At 40.4% G+C, this 21,986-nt stretch overlaps 1 protein-coding gene across 3 annotated transcripts; it reads left to right on the top strand.

Moving 5' to 3' along the window:
• Positions 1–28: 28 nt before the first annotated feature.
• On the top strand, positions 29–18,879 carry asxl1 (ASXL transcriptional regulator 1). Of its 3 annotated transcripts, none has more exons than XM_017305664.1 (12): positions 29–358; positions 4,797–4,879; positions 5,362–5,364; positions 6,342–6,459; positions 6,667–6,868; positions 8,601–8,719; positions 9,248–9,332; positions 12,400–12,566; positions 13,836–13,932; positions 14,552–14,657; positions 14,831–15,788; positions 15,893–18,879. In XM_017305664.1, exons 1-12 carry the CDS (start codon positions 302–304, stop codon positions 18,461–18,463), a joined length of 4,566 nt encoding a protein of 1,521 aa, XP_017161153.1. In that variant the 5' UTR covers positions 29–301; the 3' UTR covers positions 18,464–18,879. The 3 variants fall into 3 exon arrangements, with proteins under 3 accessions (XP_017161153.1, XP_008411183.1, XP_008411184.1); XM_008412961.1 differs by having other exon boundaries at positions 8,559–8,719; XM_008412962.2 differs by lacking the exons at positions 29–358; positions 4,797–4,879; positions 5,362–5,364; ... (2 more) ...; positions 8,601–8,719; positions 9,248–9,332 and adding an exon at positions 11,887–11,977.
• Positions 18,880–21,986: the final 3,107 nt, after the last annotated feature.

Genomic DNA, 21,986 nt, shown 5'->3' with positions numbered 1-21,986 from the left:
GCAGCCTATTTCCTGGAGGGGGATAGGTTTTGTTGCATTCCTGCGGAGGATTTGACCTCTGAACTTAGCTTGTCCTGCAATAGTACGGCTGCTAGCACTGTAACTCTGCCTCGACAGGAAGATGTGTTTGTAGTGTTGGTTTAAACTCAGCAGCAGACACACCAGCAACCACTGCACAAAAGCGTTGCCTTGCGTCGAAAAGAGCCTTTTCTTCGATTATACTTAGCCGCTGCTGAACAGATCAGTCGGGATTGCTTTTAGGTTGCTTAGTAGCCACCCAGCAGAGGCGAGCGCTAAAGAAATGAAGGACAAGCAAAAGAGAAAGAAGGAGCGGACCTGGGCTGAAGCAGCTCGAATGGTAAGAAATAAGACTTAATTTGCATGTAAACCATGAATGTTTTAGAAGAGAAACGATTTTAATCCATGCACGTTGCTGCCTGTGGACATTCCACTCACGACCACATCCTAGCTTCTGGTGTTTAGTTAGCCAACTATTTAGCAGCTAGCAGCTTAATCATATTAATGCGAGAATTAATCTTGCCAACAAATACTTTGTGTTTAGCATGAACGCTACTCCGCTTTTGCGATTGTTTGCGTAAAACGTGTCTTGTGTAATGTATTAAAATGCGACGTAGTGAAACCCTTAAAGCCTGGTAACAAAATAGCCGCTTCTGATTCAGGTCTTTGTTTGCTAGGAAGCTAGTTAGCTAGCTGGTTAGCCAGTAGCTCGACGCTTTTGAGCATCTGAACAGCATCAATGCGCAAATATAGCACAAACTGGCACACATCGCGACTCAAATACCAAGGTAATTTGTATGTAACACATATTTAGAGGTGAATGTGAAGCAAAACATTTTTTTGGAAATAACATTTTGATGGCAAAGCTATTTTACCATTATCAAGGTTAACGTCTTCAAGTGTCTTGAGAATTTACTCTTGCTGTTAATAGTGCACCAGAGCTGGATTCATTGTAACCTTCGTGTAAAGCAACACCCAATAAAAAAAAATGCAAAGCAGTTTGCAGAAGGTGCATAAATGGTTGTAATTGAAGTTTTTCAGTTGCCAGAGACATAAGTACAAACACAGAAGATTTGTAGTCAGGTTAAGGCCTGTCTTAGTTTAGGCTGTCTGCAGAATTAATATTACTATTGGCTGGATTTTATTTAAAGTAACAGACACCACATATGTTGTTGTAGACATTGTTTTCTAAATAGTGGCATGTTTTCACATACATAGATAAATACAAGTTTTCACTTTATGGTCTTCAATTTATTCTTTGATTACAAATGAGGGTGCAGTTTTCTGGTCGATTGCCAATGACCGATCTTTAAAAAGTCGATTATGATTTTGGCCGTTGCCAATTTGTTTTGTCCGAAACATCCTAAATTTGCTAACAGTTGGGTGACTACTGCTGACTGCAAATGTGCAGACATGACCTGGTGGGTGGGTCAGTCGATCAAACTTCTCTCACGGGAGAGCAGATGAGGACAGTGGTTAATTTTTAGACATTTGCTGAGGTAGATGAGATCAGAATCACATGCAAGTATCGGCTGATTACTGATCTCCCAAAGTTAAGGAAATCGGCACAGTTGCCGGAGACATAAGTACAAACAGTGGATTTGTGGTCAGGTTAAGGCCCAACCAGTCACTTCCTGTGTTTTTGGGACTGAGCAGATATTAATATCATATTGGTGCATGTCTAACACCAACCCAAGCACAGCCCCTCACCTGGCAACCCAAGTGGAGCTCCACCCACATCATTACAAGAGACGTGGATTTATACTGCACAGTGGCTGACTAGAAAGAAAAATGTTTTGTTTTTGCCTGCAATACAGAGCATTTGTCCATGCATTTTGTCCCACTCGCAGAGAACAGAGCTGTGTGGCTTCATTTTATTTTTGCTTGTAATGTTTCTGCGATATTGCCATAGAAAGTTGTAGTTTGCGCAGTTCAGTTTAGGAAGGAGTCATTGCAAACTACCTTGGAGGATTTCCTAAAAAACTTGGACCTACTGTTCATAACAAGTCTACAAATTATGTTGATGTAAGCACATAATATCTTATTTTGTGCTTTGTATTGTTGTTCGGCATGTACATGAATTTGTCACTTGGCACAAGCTAACGCTGAATGACAGCCTCTGCTAGTCCCGTGTCTCGTGTCATTACCCACAATATCTGCGCATTTACAATCGAAATTATAGTAAACTGAAGGTGATGGTCTACATTGAGAAGATGCAGAGTTTGTGAAAACATGTCGGATGCTCGGACATTGCCTGAGTTTTTTTTTCTTTTTTTTAAAATGTTGAGAGAAGTGCTTCTCCTCTAACCTCAAACATATATTTTAAATAAAGACAGCAGAAACGGTCTTTGTGCTAAATTATTGTGGTGATGTCAGCTGCTGGATGTCATGACACACTGCCCTGAAGCAGAATCCCCAGAGTTGAACAACATAAATGTGTGTCAGATACGCAGTGTTTAATCCTTCAGTGGTTGTGCCTTGAAGGTTTGTTCAGGGTTCTGCACTTCTTCTGCTTCAGGGTCAAAAATATGCGTTTGTGCCAATGTTCATCTGTTTGTAGCCATTTTCACACGTCTGAGGTGCAGATGTAAACGCTGAGTTAGGAGTGCGAGATCAACAGTAACTTATTTACATAGTCGTGACGTAGCCCTAAAATGGCGCGTTCCAAAATGAGGTCAAGACAGGCAGAACTGATCAGGTGAAATCTTGAGGAAGAAGAGAAATGAGAAATATGTTTTCTCCAATGTAAATCATTTGTGTTGCATTTTGAGAAACCAGTACAAGGTTTCCCCAGAGGATTTGCTAAGCGCTGTGGTGGAGGCATTGGGGCAGTCCACTGACGGCCAATCATGTTTTCGCGTTAAAAATGTTAGTTACACAAACCTTGAGGTGCACAAGCAAGCATCATAAGTTAGAAATTGGGGGTGCACTAATTGCAGTTTTCTGGCCAATCGCCGATTACCGATCTTTTAAAAAGCCTAACCTGCCGATTCCGATTTTTTCCGATACCAAATTTTTTTGTCTGAAATGTTGCTCAGTTTAGCAAAAATATTCAACAACTATTGTTTAATGTAAATATGCAGACATGATCTGGTGAGCTGGTCTGTCAGTCAAACCTTTTCTTGGGAAAGCAGAGAACTGTGGTTGATTTTTAGACCTTTGCTGAGGTAGATAAGAACGGTGGATAAGATCCACTTCATATGTAAAAATCGGTTGGCCGATCACTGATCTCCCACAATTAAGGAAATCGGCTGGCTGACAAATCAGTGCACCCTTATCAGAAACTATGTGTGAAGCAATCAGGCAGGTGCAGCAGATTAATTCAATTCAATGCATCAACTATAAACCTAGCTTAGTCTGTCTTTTCTGTCACTTTCAGAGAGAGGTGTAAAGTGAGGAGGAAAGCTCGGATGTTCCAATAATAGCTTATTAACTCTTTATATTTCAAATTGTCTATTTCAGATGCATTATTAAAAGATCAAGTCCTCCAGAGTTAATCTGGGATTTAAAATAAACATACAGTGAAAAAATGCATCCCATAAATTCAAAATAAGACATGCTCTGACCCAAGATAGATTCAAAGTACATTCACTTATATGACTAATGTATAACTTGTAGTTTTGTTCTCTGTTAGCGAGGCGTGCAATTCAGATCGATGGAGAGGTTCTACTCCATCTCACAAGCAGTGGTCGGTTTTATGACCTTATGTCATTGCTTGAAACTGGAAATCATGCACTGGGGGAGACCCTGTGGTTCTTGTGACACGGCTCCCAAAGAAGAGCTTTGGGCTCTTTTGACTCCGAAATGTCTCAGTTTATTATCTGCAGACCCATATTTTAGTTTGACTTGGCTAGATGGGTTTTGCATGATAAATCATTTTGCATCCTTTAAAAGAAGCTTTATACTTGCTTAATTTTATATGTTTGTTCTATTAGAAAAGCAAGATTTTTTTTTTAACTTTTGTATAATATTTTAAAGCAAACTACATTTTTATCACAAAAACGAATGAAAAAAACACTGTAAGCAAGTCTAATGAACAGACCCATAATTCACAATTATTATATAAACAAACTGCCAGCAGATGTTGCACTCTTCTCCTCACCACTTTCTGACTGCTGTCTGTTCCACTTTCTGTTCTCACATAATGGTATGATCCCATATCCTCACACATGATTGGCCACAAGGCTGCCATGCTAATCCAAACAAAGTTCTGCTCTGAGCCGAGTCACAGAGTGAGAGCTGAGCAGAAAAAGGGGGAAAAAATGCGGAGCAGTCTGTCTCGAAGCCCCGAGTCGTAATGGTCCCGATTGACCCATCACTACTGCGTAATACGTATGCATCCTGAAGTACTAACTAGTTCATTTTAAGGTGTTCATCATTATGTCAGTACTTCTCTGGATCTATTTACCGTACTGAACAATAAAGAAGGATTTGTCTGCTCATCAAAACACACGCTTCTGACCTATGTATGTGTGAAATCAGGGATCCTCAATGCTAATGTCCTGCGATTTTAGCTGCGTTCTTGCTCCAACACAGCTGATTCACATGGCTTAATTAGCCCCTCGGCATGTTATCAAATTCTACTGAAACCTGCCGACTACCCATCTGTTTGATTCAAATGTGCTAAAACATGGAAGCCTCTGATACATCCAAGTGACTTTCCCTTAGGACTGATTTTGGACACCCTTGTGTTACATCATTCAAAGAGGTCTGCACAGTTCTCTCCAAGTTTTCTTAGCTGAGTTTTTGTTCTTCAAAAAAATAAATGTATCTTCCAGGTCCTGGAGAACTTCTCTGATGCACCCATGACTCCCAAACAAATCCTCCATGTCATCCAGACCAAGGGGCTGAAGGAAATGAGGTCAGACACAAACGCACAGAGTCACAGTTTTGCTGGATGGATAGAATAACTTGAGACTTTACTAAGTGGTTTCTTTCAGACTACAATTGTCTAGTCTCCTTTAAGTGAGCAGGTGTCAAATCAAGGCTCTTAGTTGTCATGGTGCACTTAGCTTATAGAGGTAAGTACCAGTGAATATAGGTCACTTCTTCACTAATTTCAAGTCATATTTTAGACATAATTGCCATGGTGGGTCTTTGAACCACATATTCGTCTATGTGAATATATAACAAGCCATCCAATTGAACAATTGAGTGACCTCAAATATCATGCTCACGTATGTTTAACTTTTTCATATTTATTTGACTTAGGACAGGAATTTTGTAATTCCAGCTGTATAGCATTTTTGCAGTTTGAGTTCATAAGTGAAATTTTCATGTTGTTAGTAACTGACTTTCTTTCTGTCTCCATGAACTTCTTTGATTGCTGCCAACTATAAACAGAAGGTACGTTCATAGTCTTCAAGTAAATGTTGAAATTGGAGCGGGTTTTTTCCCCCTGTTGCTACAGAAAACATTTCCTTTTCCCCTTCTGTTATTTTACCCACCCAAGGATTTATTTAAAGTGCAACTTATTGAACAAGTATAAAATCAACATATAGGTGGCATTTTAACAGCACAAGAGTTTTGCTTTTTGGTTCGTACACCGTAATAAAACTCTTTAAACTTCTTTATATAAAAGTTTCTCTTGCAAAACACAATCCTGTTTAGTCCAAGACAACATGACTAAATTAGAAGTGCTTATATTTCAACTACAAACATCATTTTTGTGTCAGAATTTTGGAGAAAACATAAAAATAAACAGGGACAAACCAATTGCACGTTTGGTAAATACTATAAGGACTAGAGGTCTTATTTATAAAGCTTACGTACCACAAAACGGGGCCTGAAACTTGCAAATGCCACTTTCCATGCAAAAGTTCTGATTTATAAAACGGTAACAAAGTGTTTATATAACACCATTGCTGCTCTTGAATAGCATTCCTATTTCTAATATTCTTTAGGACATCAATCATGTAAACAAGTGTGATTTCTATCACTAAATACAGTCACTGTATTTTCAAATTTATTTACAGATGCTTCTATTGAACAAACACTGGATAGAATAGTGAAACTGCCAAAGCTGAAAGTTATCTTGATAAATGCCCACCTCTAATTTAAAGCTGTTGCACAGTTGTTCTCCCTCAAAAAGAGGAAAATGGAAAAAAATATACATGTTCATCCATAAAGTGTTTGTTGCACTTTGTAATTTAATGCCCAAAACCAAACAAGATTCATCAAACAAAACGTGGAATAATTTTAAAGTTACTTTTTACATTTTAAAAGGACTTGATATATCATGATAAGCTAATGGTAGAAACATAAACGTACTCTACCATCTCTGTAGACAGTCTAAAAGTTGATTTGTGTGTGTGTGGCTGCAGTGGCACCGCTCCTCTGGCCTGCCTGGTTACCATGCTACACTCCCAAGTGAGGGGAGACAGGGTCAAGAACAGCATTTTCTTCAAGCTTCCTGGACGAATGAGCTTGTTCACTCTCAAGGTACTTCATTCTGAAATTGGTTTGCCGTCTGCTGCAGGTAGATAGTTTTAGTTTACAATCTTAGTCACAAATCGCCAGTTTAACCACTAGTATGTGATCAGTAGCTAAAGATCTTTAACTCGTCCCAAAAGCCCCATTAAAGTTAAGTTTTGTGTCACTTGTGCTTCTACACTGCTACCTCACTTTTGTGCCTTTTGTTTTCTGTAGAAAAATGCTCTCCAGTGGACAAAACCAACTTCAGAGTCAGAAGTTCCCCCAGAGCCAGTGGGAAATGTTGCGCATCCCACTTCAAGCTGCAGTACCTCAGTGGCGGGATCTGCTGTTGCCCTGGTTGACTCCAGTGAAACCATTGAACAGGAGAGCTGCGACTCCTCAGAAACGATTGTCGCAGCCATCATGGACAATGATGGTAACTCAATAATACACTCATCATTAATTCATGTTTTTGTATTGAATCTTCAAAAGTCTTAAACTTTTTCCTACACCTTAAAACATATGCAGTGCATCTATATTTTCCATAATTGATCTTCAGATCAATTACTACTTAGTTTTGGATAGTTTTGAATTGATTTTATAACAGGTAGTCAGTCAAATATATTGCTAAAAAGTGCCTGTTTTAGCAATAACTAAAACATATTTGTGGGATGCAATTCTGTTATTTAATAACATATTAGTGCTCAGTAAATATTACCTATAAATTCAATAAGTAAATGCTACCTATTCATTAGTGACAGGCCACATAGTACCTTAGCCCTTCAGTGGGGATTTACCGATTTAATATGCCATCATGATGTTGTAATTATCCAAGCCACCAACCAATACTACACAAAAACATCAATATAATGAGGCCTAGTATTATAGAGGTCATCAGCATCAATATTAAGTGACTGGATTTCAATGAGTTTCCCCCAGAAAACCTGCTAAATCCCGTGGTCGGGGTGCCAGGCGGTCCACCACCAGCCCGCTGTGTTTCTGTATTAAAAAAATGTTAAGTTGACAGGAAATGTAAAAATGTTGGTGGGTAATTATATGTTACTGGAAGACATTGCCAACGATGCTTAAACACACAACTATGGTCTTAAAAATGACCAAGAAAAAAGAAATACAATTAAAATAAATATAAATTTTTGCGCATCTGCTAAATCTCAATTAAGTAGTCAGGCAGTGGCTCTTAAAACACAATGTAATGTTTAGAGGTGACATTACATGCTCAGGTCATTTGTGCCCACAGTCCTTCAGGGATTATAACAGATCTAGAATTTGAACATTTGTTTATTGCGAATGACAATGGCGTTAAATTGGATTAGGACAGATTATTCCACCAGCAACATCTCCCTGAAGTTCTGCCCCTTCAAGTCGGCGCCATCGCTAAGCATCTTATCAGACACTCTACATTTGTTTTAAATCGGTTGCAAGCAGTGTGATCAACTGTTTGAGGATGTTGGACGTATTTTATCTTTTTGTTATTGTTAAAGTTCTGGACATTTTGCAACATCTCTTTTTGTGAAATTTATATATGCACCCCATCTTGCATATTTTCTAAAGCAAAATACAGAGTGTGTGCAATACGTCATCACGCAAACGTGTCGCATGTAATGTAACCGATGAGTGGGATTGTTAAGCAAGCAGCTGAACTATTCCAAGGAACTGAACCACTGGGTTCTCTTCAAGAACCAGTTCTTGATTCCCATCCATATATTGACCCCTTCTCATATCTGTCGAGGAAAAATATTTTTGCAATATATATCGATATATATTGTTTTATTACCTAGCTCTAGCCATAACATGCTAAGGTGACACTTATTTATATTACAGCCAACATTGACAGTCTTTCCAAATCCCACAAACTCACAAGTATGAATATTCCAATGGTTGCAGTCAACACTGTCCAAATAATATCACTTGTGAGTCAAACTTGGGGAAGTTTAACAGATCCACCTGCTGGTATGTTTGTTCCTTTTAAACTGCTAACTTCACCAGAATTTCCACAGGTTTGGTGCTGTCACTTGGCCATTTTCATTGCTGTTTAGAAACTACCATAGATATTGTCTCGAATAATACTTGCTTAATTTAATCTGATTTTTTTTCCTGGGTTATAGCATCAGTGGATGAGAATTCATCCAGTGCCTCCTGCTCCACAGAGCTGCAGACTCCCAGCACCCACCCTCAGACACGGCTCAGCAGGGCAACAGGACAGCAGGGACGCACGGATCCTCAGCAAAGCCAACATGCTCAGACTAGACTGAGTCGTTCAAGACAGGTGAGCACTCTGCGCAAAGACGTCGGATGTAATTTAGTTTCAGACTACACTCTCCTAAAGACTACTTGACTTTTTGACTTCTCAGCCAGTAAAATATTTGTGACCTGCTACGCTCAGTTATAGTAACATGGCATTTTGTTGAAACGGCTTTCCATGCATCACAGATATATTCTGCCATCCCTTTACTTTGGTGTTGCTGTATGTAGATTGTGAGGATCTGTGTGTAAGTGAAGTGTCTTCAAGGTAGGATGTTGCATCTGAGGATTGCTCCATATCACAACAGTGGCAGGATAACCTTTGCTGTAATGTTTGGAATGAACTTTGCAATGTAACATTTTCTTAGTTGAGGCATTGCTAGCTTACTGGGGTTGAAGTTTAAGTTGTCGTTTTACTTTCACATCCAAATCATAGTTTTTGCAGCTTGCAGCTGAAAAATCTGCATAGAAATGTTTTTGGTTAAAATGCTCACTTGCCTGATGTGTGTGCATAAAGTTCTGACATCTTCTGTTTTTCTCCTATTTTCTACAGTCAGGAAGACAAAGGAAGAAGGCTGTCATGATGCCTCGTGTTGTCCTCACTCCACTTAAAGTCAACGGAGAACACGTGTCTACAGGTAAAGATGTGAAAATCGTAAACTGTGTAATGAAATTCTGTTTTGGCTTGCTGCTTTTCACATACTAGATTAAACATTACTTAAACTGTATTTTTAAATATAGAGAATGTATTACAGATTGCCTGAATATGGGTCCGAACAGGAAATATTTCTCAAATTATCATTGTTATTCAGAAAATATTGTCACGGTTGTGGTCAATGACTTTGCTCTTCTGTAACTTATGGTGTGTTTTATTTACTTTTTACAATGTGTCTTTTTACCATGTGGAGCAGAAGCGGCGCTCCGTCTGTCAAATACAGGTCCTTCTCAAAAATTAGCATATTGTGATAAGGTTCAATATTTTCCATAATGTAATGATAAAAATTAAACTGTCATGTTTTAGATTGATTGCACACCAACTGAAATATTTCAGGTCTTTTATTGCTTTAATACTGATGATTTTAGCATACAGCTCATGAAAACCCAAAATCCTTGTCTCGAAAAATGTGCATATTTTATCCGACCAATAAAGGAAATGTTTTAATACCAAAAAAGTCAACCTTCAAATAATTATGTTCAGTTATGCACTCAATACTTGGTCAGGAATCCTTTTGCAGCCTTCAATACGGCATGGAGGCAATCAGCCTGTGGCACTGCTGAGGTTTAATGGAGGCCCAGGATGCTTCAATGGCCTTAAGGCTTAAGCTCATCCAGAGTTTTGGGTCTTGTGTCTCTCAACTTTCTCTTCACAATATCCCACAGATTCTCTATGGGGTTCAGGTCAGGAGAGTTGGCAGGCCAATTGAGCACAGCAACATTATGGTCAGTAATACCAGTGGTTTTGGCACTGTGAGCAGGTGCCAGGTCATGCTGAAAAATGAAATCTTCATCTCCATAAAGYTTTTCAGCAGATGGAAGCATGAAGTGCTCCAAAAYCTCCTGATAGCTGCTGCATCGACCCTGCCCTTGATAAAACACAGTGGACCAACACCAGCAGCTGACATGGCTCCCCAGACCATCACTGACTGGGTACTTGACACTGGACTTCTGGCATTTTGGCATTTCCTTCTCCCCAGTCTTCCTCCAGACTCTGGCACCTTGATTTCCGAATGACATGCAAAATTTGCTTTCATCCGAAAAAAGTACTTTGGACCACAGAGCAACAGTCCAGTGCTGCTTCTCTGTAGCCCAGGTCAGGCGCTTCTGCCGCTGTTTCTGGTTCAACAGTGGCTTGACCTGGGGAATGCGGCACCTGTAGCCCATTTCCTGCTCACGGTAGCTCTGGATGTTTCTACTCCAGACTCAGTCCACTGCTTCCCCCAAGGTCTGGAATCGACCCTTCTCCACAATCTTCCTCAGGGTCCGTTCACCTTTTCTCATTGTGCAGCGTTTCCTGCCACAATTTTTCCTTCCCACTGAGGTGCCTTGATACAGCACTATGCGAACAGCCTATTCGTTCAGAAATTTTTCTCTTACCCTCTTGCTTGAGGGTGTCAATGATGGCCTTCTGGACAGCAGTCAGGTCAGCAGTCTTACCCATGATTGCGGTTTTGAGTAATGAACCAGGMTGGGAGTTTTTAAAAGCCTCAGGAATCTTTTGCAGGTGTTTAGAGTTACTTTGTTGATGCAGATGATGTTAACTGCTCGTTCAGAGAACCTTTTCATGATATGCTAATTTTTTGAGACGGGGATTTTGGGTTTTCATTAGCTGTATGCCAAAATCATCAGTATTAAAACAATAAAAGACCTGAAATATTTCAGTTGGTGTGCAATGAATCTAAAATATAGGACAGTAAAATTTTTATCATTACATTATGGAAAATAATGAACTTTATCACAATATGCAAATTTTTTGAGAAGGACCTGTATTACTGCCTGTAGAGCATAGCAGCGGTTCAACAGCGAGAGCAGAACCAGCGTCTTACATCGCAGCTCGAAGACTTAAATTATTTTGCGGGTTATTTGTTTAGCTTTCTGACCGTCATGCTAATCCGAGTGAGTGTTTGTAGCTGTGCGCTGCTTTACCTGCTATCTGATCCTCCGTATATCTTTTTTACTGCAGTGAGCCTTGACATAGCCAAACTCCGTCAAGTATGGCATTGTTTTTATGCCATATTAGATTTGTCGTGTTGATGCATTTTGATGTGCTTCAATTTTCCGCCGCAACACGCAAACTTCCATTCACTCAGTGAGTTATAGTTCCACATCGCTTAGGATTTGTTGCTGCGCGTTTGCGCAGTGTGAAGGAAAGAGGAGACCAGCTGCACAGGCAGGCTGCGAAATGAGAAACAGGTGATCGGTATGGGCAACAAGAAACTGATCGGCGATCACAGATCATACACTTTTTCACGGAAATCGGCCGATTATGATCGGTGGCAGATCGATCGGCACACCTCTAATATATATATATATATATATATATAGCAATATATATATCTCAAATGATTGAATCAAAAGATTCAGTCATTTGAATGATTCAAATGATTGAATCATTTGATTAAATCAAATTAAATAAAAACAACAGTAGTTGTTTACATTTATACTGCAGACTGCAGTCCTACTATTCACGGCATAAAGCCATTCAAAAGAATCAAGCGACGGGCCAAGAAGGACTGAAGGTTTTCATTGAATTAACCCGATGTCCTTCAAGAAAACCAACCACTCGGTAAAAATTATTTCTGTTACATTTTTTTGGCTAAAGTGTGCATCAACCCACTCGGGATTGTCCAGTACACCAGATGGCCAGTCGACGCCTGGACAGGAGTACAAACTGAACAGTTTTTTTTCCTGTTCAAATTGCAAACTCTCCAAGACGACTGGTGGTGTTCAAAATCACACACAACTTCACACATTTACCCACATTTGACCAGTGGCACCCAGAGTGGAAATTTGCAAAAAGATTCAAACCATTTTGAGTAAGATGTGAAAAAAGTGATTGTGCTGTAAATGCTTCCTGTGTGGACTGTACAGAGAATTTTATTTAACTGGACCAGCTTGTCTTGTAAAGTGTAAGGATGTCATTTGTTTGCATTTCGATTCAGTTTAATGTCTTCCAAGTTGAACTCAGTCCTTCTTTTTTTGTCTTAGGTCCCATGAAAAAGAGTCGTGGAGGCGTAGACATAGACTTTGAAACGCCCGGTTCCATCCTGGTCAACACCAACATTAGAGCGCTCATCAATGTGCGGACCTTTTCAGCTTTTCCCTCGCATTCACAGCAGCAGCTACTGCAGCTGTTGCCTGAGGTGGATCGACAAGTAAGTTACTGGTTTTTTTTGTTCATTTAGTGTAGAGTTTTCTCTGACAAAATAGAAGATCTCTTTCTGTCCTTTTTCTATGATTTAGTAAAAAGGACAAAATTGCAGCAATGAGGACCAAAACAAAGACTACTGCACACCCACCAATGGGTATCTCCCAGTCACAGGAGGCTTTATGTATTCATAAGCTACCTGCATTAGCATTGGAGAAGCTACTGATAGGCCTAGGATGGTCACTCATTGGATCATCTACTCCCTCTGCTGCATGAATTCTACATGTGTTAAGACCTGACTCACTGAGCCATAAGAAAAGACTTCAAAAACAACTAAACTCTATTGAGGAAAAACTAAACATCCATCCATCCATTTTCTTGACACCCTTGTCCCTCAGTGGGGTCGGGAGGAGTACTGGTGCCCATCTCCAACAAAGCTGCCATGGGGCTGGTGGCCCCATGGCAGCTGGCACAACTACAGGGTAGTAAAAAATTTCTTAGCTTTGCATCGAGAAGCTTTTTGTTTTTAGAAAAACAAAAACGTTGCTCGAGTTCTTTTTTTCTTTTTTTTTTTTTTAAACAAGCCGGATTGCAAGCATCTCTATTGCACTGAGCGTTTTACGGGCAGAGCAGAATCATTCCTAAAAGAGGTTAATAGTAGATGCATAAACCCACAAAGCACCCAGAGCTCGGAGCAATCGCACCACTGGCGCCTCTGCAAGTTGGCCGACTTGCGCACTGCTGCTGCTTGATGTCTGAAATTTACCTCGGCGTGGATCGCACGCACCGAGATTGTTCTTTTAACTTTTACAATATAAATTTGCCAGCTACTCAAAATCTTAAATTTAAAGCTTAAACAATTTAAAATCTTTTATTTTATCTATGCTGAAACCGTAAAATCAAATTTAACAGTATTGATATTCTCAATAAACAAATGTTACATTTGTATATCTGTGGTCTGTGTTAAAATATGAACATTTATGAGGCTTGGATACACACTGTTTAACTCCAACTTGCACACTGTCACAACACAATTATTTTAGACCTTATAATAAGGGAATATACAGTATTTTATTGACAAGAAAGATTTTGAATTAAAAACCTGTCAATTTTCAATTATTTTAGGTAAATTAAGTAAATTGACATGTAGCAAATATATACTTAAGATTCCATTTTACAGTCATTTCATCTTAAACTTTTCTGTAAGTGTCTTACTATCTTAGACAAAAAAGTGAACATTAATTTACTTTTTTTTTTTTTCCCTTTCTGCTTTTAGATTGGGCCTGATGGTATGACCCGCCTCAGTACTTCAGCTCTTAACAATGAGTTCTTCACCCATGCCTCTCAGAGCTGGAAAGAAAGGCTTGCTGAAGGTAACTTGTTACCGCTAGTAACATTTTATGACACCCGAATTTACAGTTGATGTTAAAGGCAGACACCAAACTAGAAGAAATTTTAAAAAGACGTTTATCAATTTCAGCTTTACACCCTGTAAAGCTCAAATTGAGTCACTAGGAGGTGACATTGAGGTCAACAGAAGTTTAAAAAGTAGGAAATGTTCATTATGGTGGCTCCGACTGGCCTGTTTTTGTCAAGAATGGCATGCTGTTTTGAGGCTTTCAGCGTACAGTAGTTGCATTAATTTTCATATTGGAAATTAAGAATTTTTAAAGTGCATAAAAGAAAGACGGCACTAAGGAGCCAAATTTCTAATTAAATTATTAGGTTCAATTCCTAATTTTAGGATCACAATTCGATTCAGAAGCATCAGATGATATTTGTTAATTGGAACTATAGAAATAAACTGAATTGAATTTTCCTTTTTGTTTGAAATGATTGAAACACTTTCATTTTTCAAAGTAATTTTTAATTTAACAATAAAAGGCAGGTAGGGCAAGGCTTTGCAAGAAATGTGCTCAATTTACATTAGAGTTTTAATGATGATGCATTTAAACAGCTTTAAATGTGTTTTATTTATTTTTTTTTTTTAAGGTGAATTCACCCATGAAATGCAAGTCCGTTTCCGACAGGAAAAGGAGAAAGAGAAAAAAGTAGAGGCTTGGAAAGAGAAATTTTTTGAAGAATACCACGGGCAAAAGTAAGATCATATTCATTTTATTGAAATACTGATTTGTGTTTTGCATACGTTTACAATTTCATTTGTGTTTATCGTACTTGTATAGCAAACAGAAGTGATGCATGTTTTTAACATTACTGACATTTGGTCATATAAATCCACAATTTGCTAAAACTCACCCTGTCCACCTTTAGGTCTGGCTTAACACGAGACGAGTCTCTAAAACTCATAAGCGAAGCTAGTGAAGTTGCAGGCACTGTGCTGGAAAGTGATGCTGACGTCGTCTCAGCCGGTGTCCCGAAAAGACGCAGTGTGGGTCGGCGAAGGAGAGACGGCAGGATGAGGAGACGCACACGGGCTGACCTGCGTCGTAGGGCCCGCCGGACCCTTTGTAAGACCGGTCCAGCTCTGCAATCAAAAGAGACTAGTGATGACACTACTGCTGTTTTGGACATAGCTGCAGTGCCCATTGACTCTCCTATATCCAACAACACAGTTGTCCAAGGAGAGGTCGTTCTCCATGTTGACTGTGGTGTGGAGCTCCCACTTGAGAGTACCGTGACAGAGCCTAAGGCCTCTCCCGCTCCAGAGCCAATGACGTTGGCAGTTCCTACTCCTCTTCCAAGTCCTAGTCCTAGCACAGCATCCACCAGTGCAAATGAAGAGACTGAAATTACTCCCTCTATGCTCCCCAAAGAAGCTGCACCTGCTCTAGCTTCTACCACCTCTCCATCTTCCTCATCCAGTTCTTCCTCTTCACCTGCCTCCTCACCTGCCTCGTCACCCTCTTCTTCTGAACAACAGGGAGCTTTTACCACAGGTCTGGACTCTTCGTCCTCTTCAGGATCTTCCAGTGCCACTGTTCCTGCTGATCCCTTGGACGATACAGCCTCTGTGGTCACCTCCGTCACAGGAGGGACCGTCACTAGCAGCCGTGAGAGCAGCCCATCGGCTAGTCCAGCTACCACCCCCATGCTCGTCACTCAGCTTAAGGAACAGAAGAGAAGGCAAGATGAGGTTGAGGCTTTCTGCAGCTTTCCCGAAAAAAGGGCACGTCTTAATGACCGTCGGTCCTTTCGTACCACAATTGACAGTGTCTGTTCAGAGAAGCCACAGCCGACAACCGAAGAACCCAAGGTGCCACCTATCCGGGTAAGACTTGGATGCAAAGCTAAGAAATTTTTTATGTACAAAAGTACAAAATCCTTAAAATTATCTAGGGAAATACTGATTTACTGTTTTGTCTGTTGTGCTAGATTCAACTTTCCAGAATCAAACCTCCCTGGGTCAAAGGGCACTCCACCTACCAGATCTGCCCCCGAATCGTGCCCCAGACCGAATGCTCGCGGAGGTCGGGTACGGGTGGCGCGCGGACCCTCGCAGACATCAAGGCCCGCGCTCAGCAAGCCCGTGCCCAACGCGAGGCTGCTGTTGCGGCCTCTAGCGAGGGGCCAGGGGCGACCAGTGTCCGGCTGTGGTCTTCTACTGGGTTATCGGATAGCAGCAGCGAACGAAGAACAAGAGAGCATCCAGGACCAATCGAGCCCGGAGGAGGAGGAGGAGGAGGAGGAGGAGGAAGAGGAAGAAGAGAGGGTGGGAATGAAGAGCAGGAATTTTCTTCAGAACCTAATTCGTCTGGAACACAACTACAGCTTCTCGATGTAGAAGCTACATCCCACTCATCTCCTTCATTGTCAAATACATCAGCTTCCATGTCACCACAAGTTGCAAGTCCTCATCAACACAGACCAGGCATGGCAGCAAAGGTTCATGTGGATGTAGGGGAAACGTCAGCCAAACCCCTGAGATCATGTAATGAGTTAACAGATGGGGATTTCACAGTTCCCCCAGAGCCCGACTCCAAGTCTGTGTCATCAGCCACCAAGTCAGCCACAAACAGCCCAATACCTGAGTCTACTGCTCCCTTTTCAGATGTGGCAGATCCAGGTTGTGTAAAACTTACCTTAACCCAAACTTCAATTCCAGATTCCTTTCCCAGGTTTGGTGCTCATGGTGTGGACGTTATTCAAACACTGGGGACCAAAGGACAAGAAAAGGGAAAGGAGGTTGGACTGGGTGGTGTTATCCATCACAGTTCACATCATTTGGACCCACAGGAAGAATTTTCTCATTTAGCCACATGGCCAAAAACGGTGTCTTCTCCAAAACGTACAGAGATCGTTGACGTTTTCAGACAGAAGGATGACGAAGACGGCGTGCACAGTGATTCAACAGAAACTGCTTCAGACTGTGAAAATGAGACTCAGGAGGATGAGCAGCAACAGCAGCAGTATTCTGACCCCAGCTGGACCTCCCAGCCGAGCACCCAACGAAATGGCCAGTTGGTAATCTGCAGCCTTTCTTCTCAAAACCAGCAGCCAGTGATTCAAGGCTACTTGTCTAGCCACAAAGGTCAGACTGTCATCCAGCCTTGCTTCCCCAAAGGTCTGCCTCAACTGCATGACAATCGGCCTCATTCCCAAGACCACCACCCTTTTAGTCCTAGTTCACAAGGAAAAAAGGAAAACATTGCTTTAAAAGTGGAAATTGGAGAAGACTGTCAGAACTCTAAAGAAACCTACGCTGAAGGGGAATGTTGTGGATCTTTGAAGTCTCCTGTCACTCAGCCAAATGGCTTAGTGACCTCCAAAAAACTGACAAGCTCAGCCAGGCCTGTGTCCTCCGTAGAAGCCAACAACCCTTTGGTCACACAGTTACTACAAGGCAGTCTGCCTCTTGAAAAAGTTTTACCATCACATTCTGCAAATAGGCTTGCTTTTAGCATATTACCTGGTCAACCAGCAAGACCACCAGAAGCTGGCCATAGGTCTGAATTTTCTGTCCAGTGTCCTGCTCCAGATTTGACTCATAACCTTCCGAAGTCACCCACAGACAGTCCAGTCTCATGTCTTACGGGTGCCCAAGATGCGCCTCAGTACCAGCCCCAACTAGTTGTCGGGGCTGTCCCCGTCATTACCTCTCTGCCCATTTCTTCAGCTTCTTTGTCATCCAAAGGCAAGTCAGAAGGTGTGTCTCTGGCTGCTCTGGAATCTAGAGTTATTAAAGAGTATTGTGGTCATCAGCATTCACAGAGGGACACTCCAGACAGATCTGATCAAATCATGTCCAACAATCTCTCTACTCCTGCAGAAACCTACCATGCTGAAGCAATGGCCAGTGCTAAGTTTAACATTCAGCTTTCACAGTCTCAGCATCCCCACTCTCATCAGAGAAAGCTGTCTCCTGCACCTGGTGTGAAAAATGAAATTAGTCCGCGGCCTTCTTGCCAGGCCATTGCCAAGTCTGTACCTACCATACTTGGTGTGACTAAAAAGGAGCCGGGGAACTCCACTGATGGGTATTTAACCGGAGGAGCAATGGAGGGACTTCTCAACATGGAGATGACATTGACGAGGATATCAAAGAAAGAGCACAGCAAAACCCCCTGTTCATCCAGCTCCCCTTCCCCTCTTTCTCCTTTACCCTCGTCTTCATCGTCCTCCCTTCCCTTCCAAATATATGGAAAGTTGCCTAAACAAGGTGGAAGTGGTGGAGTGGTAAGCTACACAGCTAATGTGTCAATGATGGATAACGGTGGCTTCTCCCGCGGCATGGCTGACGGCGTACTCCAGCTGCGTCCCCGCTTGGCCTCCAGCCACGCCACACTCAGTATTCAAGCTTTTACGGACACTACAGCTGAAGAAGTAGCACTGAAGTGCTCATGTCGCCTCAAAGCCATGATCATGTGCCAAGGCTGTGGTGCTTTTTGCCATGATGATTGCATTGGACCTTCCAAACTCTGTGTTTCGTGCTTGGTGGTCAGATAGTGTGTTCTAGTCTCTGTGCACTGTAGAATTGCAGTCTGTAAAATACCAGCAGCATTATTGGGCAGCTTCGGAGTGTACAGAAGCCTAATGAGGCTAGAGAACACAGGGCAATCCAGACTGGCAAAACATGTCTTGTAAAATAAGTTTCTTTTGTTGTTGCAGATTTTGTGAGGAATTTTTTTTTCTTTTTCTTCTAGGTGTATTGATTTATATTATTGTTGTTGTGAATCTGGGGCATGCTTAACTGTGTAAATCTTGCCATTTACCTCATTGTCTTGCTCCATTTTGCATCATTTGGAGGTCACTGTTTTTTTTTTTTTATGTCTTATTTGCTCTGCAAATAGGAACTGACTGTATGTCCAAAGAAATATTTTTTTATCCATTAAAACAAGTAAATAAAATGTCACCTTATTTGACTCATGCTATAATTATCTGCAGCTAGGCTCAGATTTAAATACAGTTGACATTTGAAGGAATAATAATTATTGGAAAGTGTTATGTTTTCCAGTCACATTGTATCATTTTATAGCGCTAAAGTGACTTCTGTGTACAGTATATCAAATATGACTTCAAAGAAATTTGACATCTTTAAATTGGGTGTCTGTCTCTTTAAGAACCTCCTGCTCTTTGGAGCTCTCTGGCTTCAGAAAGTTGGATCCGCCAAGGTGGCGCTCGGTTTCTCCAAGCGTTTTGCACACCTGCATGGTCGCCATGGGAGATAAATTGATTTCTCAAACATGCATGGAACAATCAAAGCATCAAAAACACGTATGTTTTCTATAACATGGAATAAAAAACAATCTCATCAGTTTGATCTCTGGATTCAATCCAGCGCAGTGAAAATGTTTAGAAGTAGAGCTGTTAACAAAACACTTGTGCTAATTTGAGGAGTAGCCCAGTAAAGCTCAAAAAAGTCTTACATTTACTACCCCTTTAAAAAATCTGAATAGGGCTGAAGATACAACTTTTGCTCTCAGTAATATTTCTAAGATGTATTAAAAAAAGGTACTGGTGGCTTATGGATTTCGTATAGGTCTTGTGAGAAATGGTAGAGATTACATTCCATGAAGAAATTTTCATAAATTTAGTCATCCAGAGTTTACCCCAAAACTTTGGCGTGTATCTATTAATATGTGCTCGTTGCAATGATCGTAACATTAAGAAAGGTAACAAACCGAAATTTAATCTGAATGGGAATGCAAAGATGTAAATATTTCCATGTTCTGACCTAGACAGAATAACTCGGAATACTGGAATTTTCTGACCCGTGGAGTTTATCCAAAATGCAATGGCAAGAAGATGCAATAAAACATATTAAATATTCAGTAAAACTTGATCAGAACGTGCTTCTGTCATTGTACAGAAGCGCAACAAAATTTCTTTTTCTGTACAGCCTGTTCCCTGTAAGCTGAAAACTCTGAGCTTCTGACCGTGATTGAATTGTTTACCCGTTTAGGAGTGCAACTCTGACCGCGAAGGTTTACATCGGGTCCAGACTGTGACCCAATGTTTTTAACACATTCTGAAAAGGAAAATAAGTTCTGAAGAAATATTACATCTGTACACCTCAATTCAAATGTGATCAAGACTACAAAAAGATGAAGAGAACCAAACGGACTGCGACTGAACAGCTGGAACAAACCAAACGAGACGTTTCATCCGTTGGAGTTGAGTTTAATTCACTGGTTTAGATCTTGGTTGCATTTTGTTCTGCATGCACCCACATAGTTGGAAGTAACTACAATTACTCAGTTACATTTACTTGAGTTCCTTTTTTTTAAAAGTACTTTTAGTATTTTTTACTACACTGTACTTTTTACTTTTACTTGAGTAATTTTATTATAAAGTATTGCTGCTCTTGTGTAAAATTTCTGGATTCTCTACCCACTGAAGAAAAAACATGTTTCATCCAAAAAATTACCAGACACAGTGAGACATCTGCAGTTTTTGTTAAGTTTCATACATTTTATATGGAAAGAAACTGAGTTTGAAAACTGTACCCTTTGCCTGATTTTGTTATTTTTGTTTTACTCATATGAATTGTTTTGGTCCTTAAAATAACAAAAATTTCTACTTCACATTTTTGGTAGTTTTTAAATATTAAATAATAATTTGATCAATTACTCAGCACTTGACATGTTGTAGGCATGTTACCAAATACTTTTTTACTCTGACTTGAGTCATTTCTTGGATGAAAGCAATTTTATGGTTGATCACAGATCTTTAAAAACCTGACTTACTGATTTTGTGTATCTGTGTGTGCAAAATATAGCAAAAAAAGTCACTAAGTTGACAACCATGGGGTGACTGATGTAACACTTCCATGGGGAGATGACCTGGTGACATCAGACCTCTCATGGTGGACAGTGGCTAGTTTTTGTGACGTTGAGGTTGGTGGATAGGATCGATTCCACAAGTAAGTCACGGCCAAACACCGACCACCCAAAGGGAAGGAAATATACATCTGTGTGTGTGTGCATGTAAATGTGCAAAGTGTATAACCAGTGGTGGAGAAAGTACTCAAAAAATGTACTTAAGTAAAAGTACAAATACACAGACAAAAATGTACTCAAGTAAAAGTCAAAGTACCACATTAACATTTTACTTAAGTAAAAGTAAAAAAGTACTGGTTTTTGAAAATACTTAAGTATTAAAAGTAAAAGTACTTGCTGAATGCATTGTCTAATCACTAATATCATTAAGTGTACCGATCATATGATCATATGCCACAGATAAAGCATGTTTTTATTGCGTTTATTCTGTAACATAGATTAGACTTAGATATATGATTCTATGCATCATAATTTCAGGGATGGAAACATCTCGTCTCCCGTCCTAACATAACATGAACTTCACTTTTTTTGCCACACATTTATTTTGAAAGAAATCCAACTGGCACAGGAGGACATGGAACCAAGGAGCCACGTAGCAGAGTTGTAGTCTGGACCACTGAACCCAAGACCAAATCAAAACCAGCACCCCATGCTACATGACAATAAAATTTAGTGCACCTATCAAAATTGCTTCTCAAATTGATCTGAAAGATTCACTTTCCCACCTAGATATTAAATACTTAGAGCTGAAATAAATTTAACCAGTATCAATTCAAACTCTTCCTCATTCTGTTTTGCTTTCATCTCTGTGCCACAATCCACAGAGGTCTCCTGCCATCCCTAAAGAAATAACGCCCTGTGCAGTTGCCCATATTGCCAATGTCAGAAATAATAATTGTCTGCACCATTAAACAGCAATTAACAACGCTCAACTATGAACACTGTCCAAGGCCCAATAAGCAACAAGTAACCAAGCAGGAGGAGCACCGTGACTGTTCTCATCCTCCCTCCTGCTGCAATGTCTTCCACCACGACAGGTGACGAAAACAAAGAGCAATGAGCATGTTCTGTTTTCTTACATTCTTGTTTTATTTATTCACTAATTAAATATAAAGATATTTTAATGAAATAAAATAGCTACTGCAGTGTACGCAGAGCATTACAAGAACAAAGAACGGCTCTCAGTGAGG

This window comes from Poecilia reticulata, linkage group LG7 (assembly GCF_000633615.1).
Source record: "Poecilia reticulata strain Guanapo linkage group LG7, Guppy_female_1.0+MT, whole genome shotgun sequence".
NCBI lineage: Eukaryota > Metazoa > Chordata > Actinopteri > Cyprinodontiformes > Poeciliidae > Poecilia > Poecilia reticulata.
Note: the sequence above shows the minus strand (reverse complement) of the source record. Positions and strands in the feature narration are given on the sequence as shown.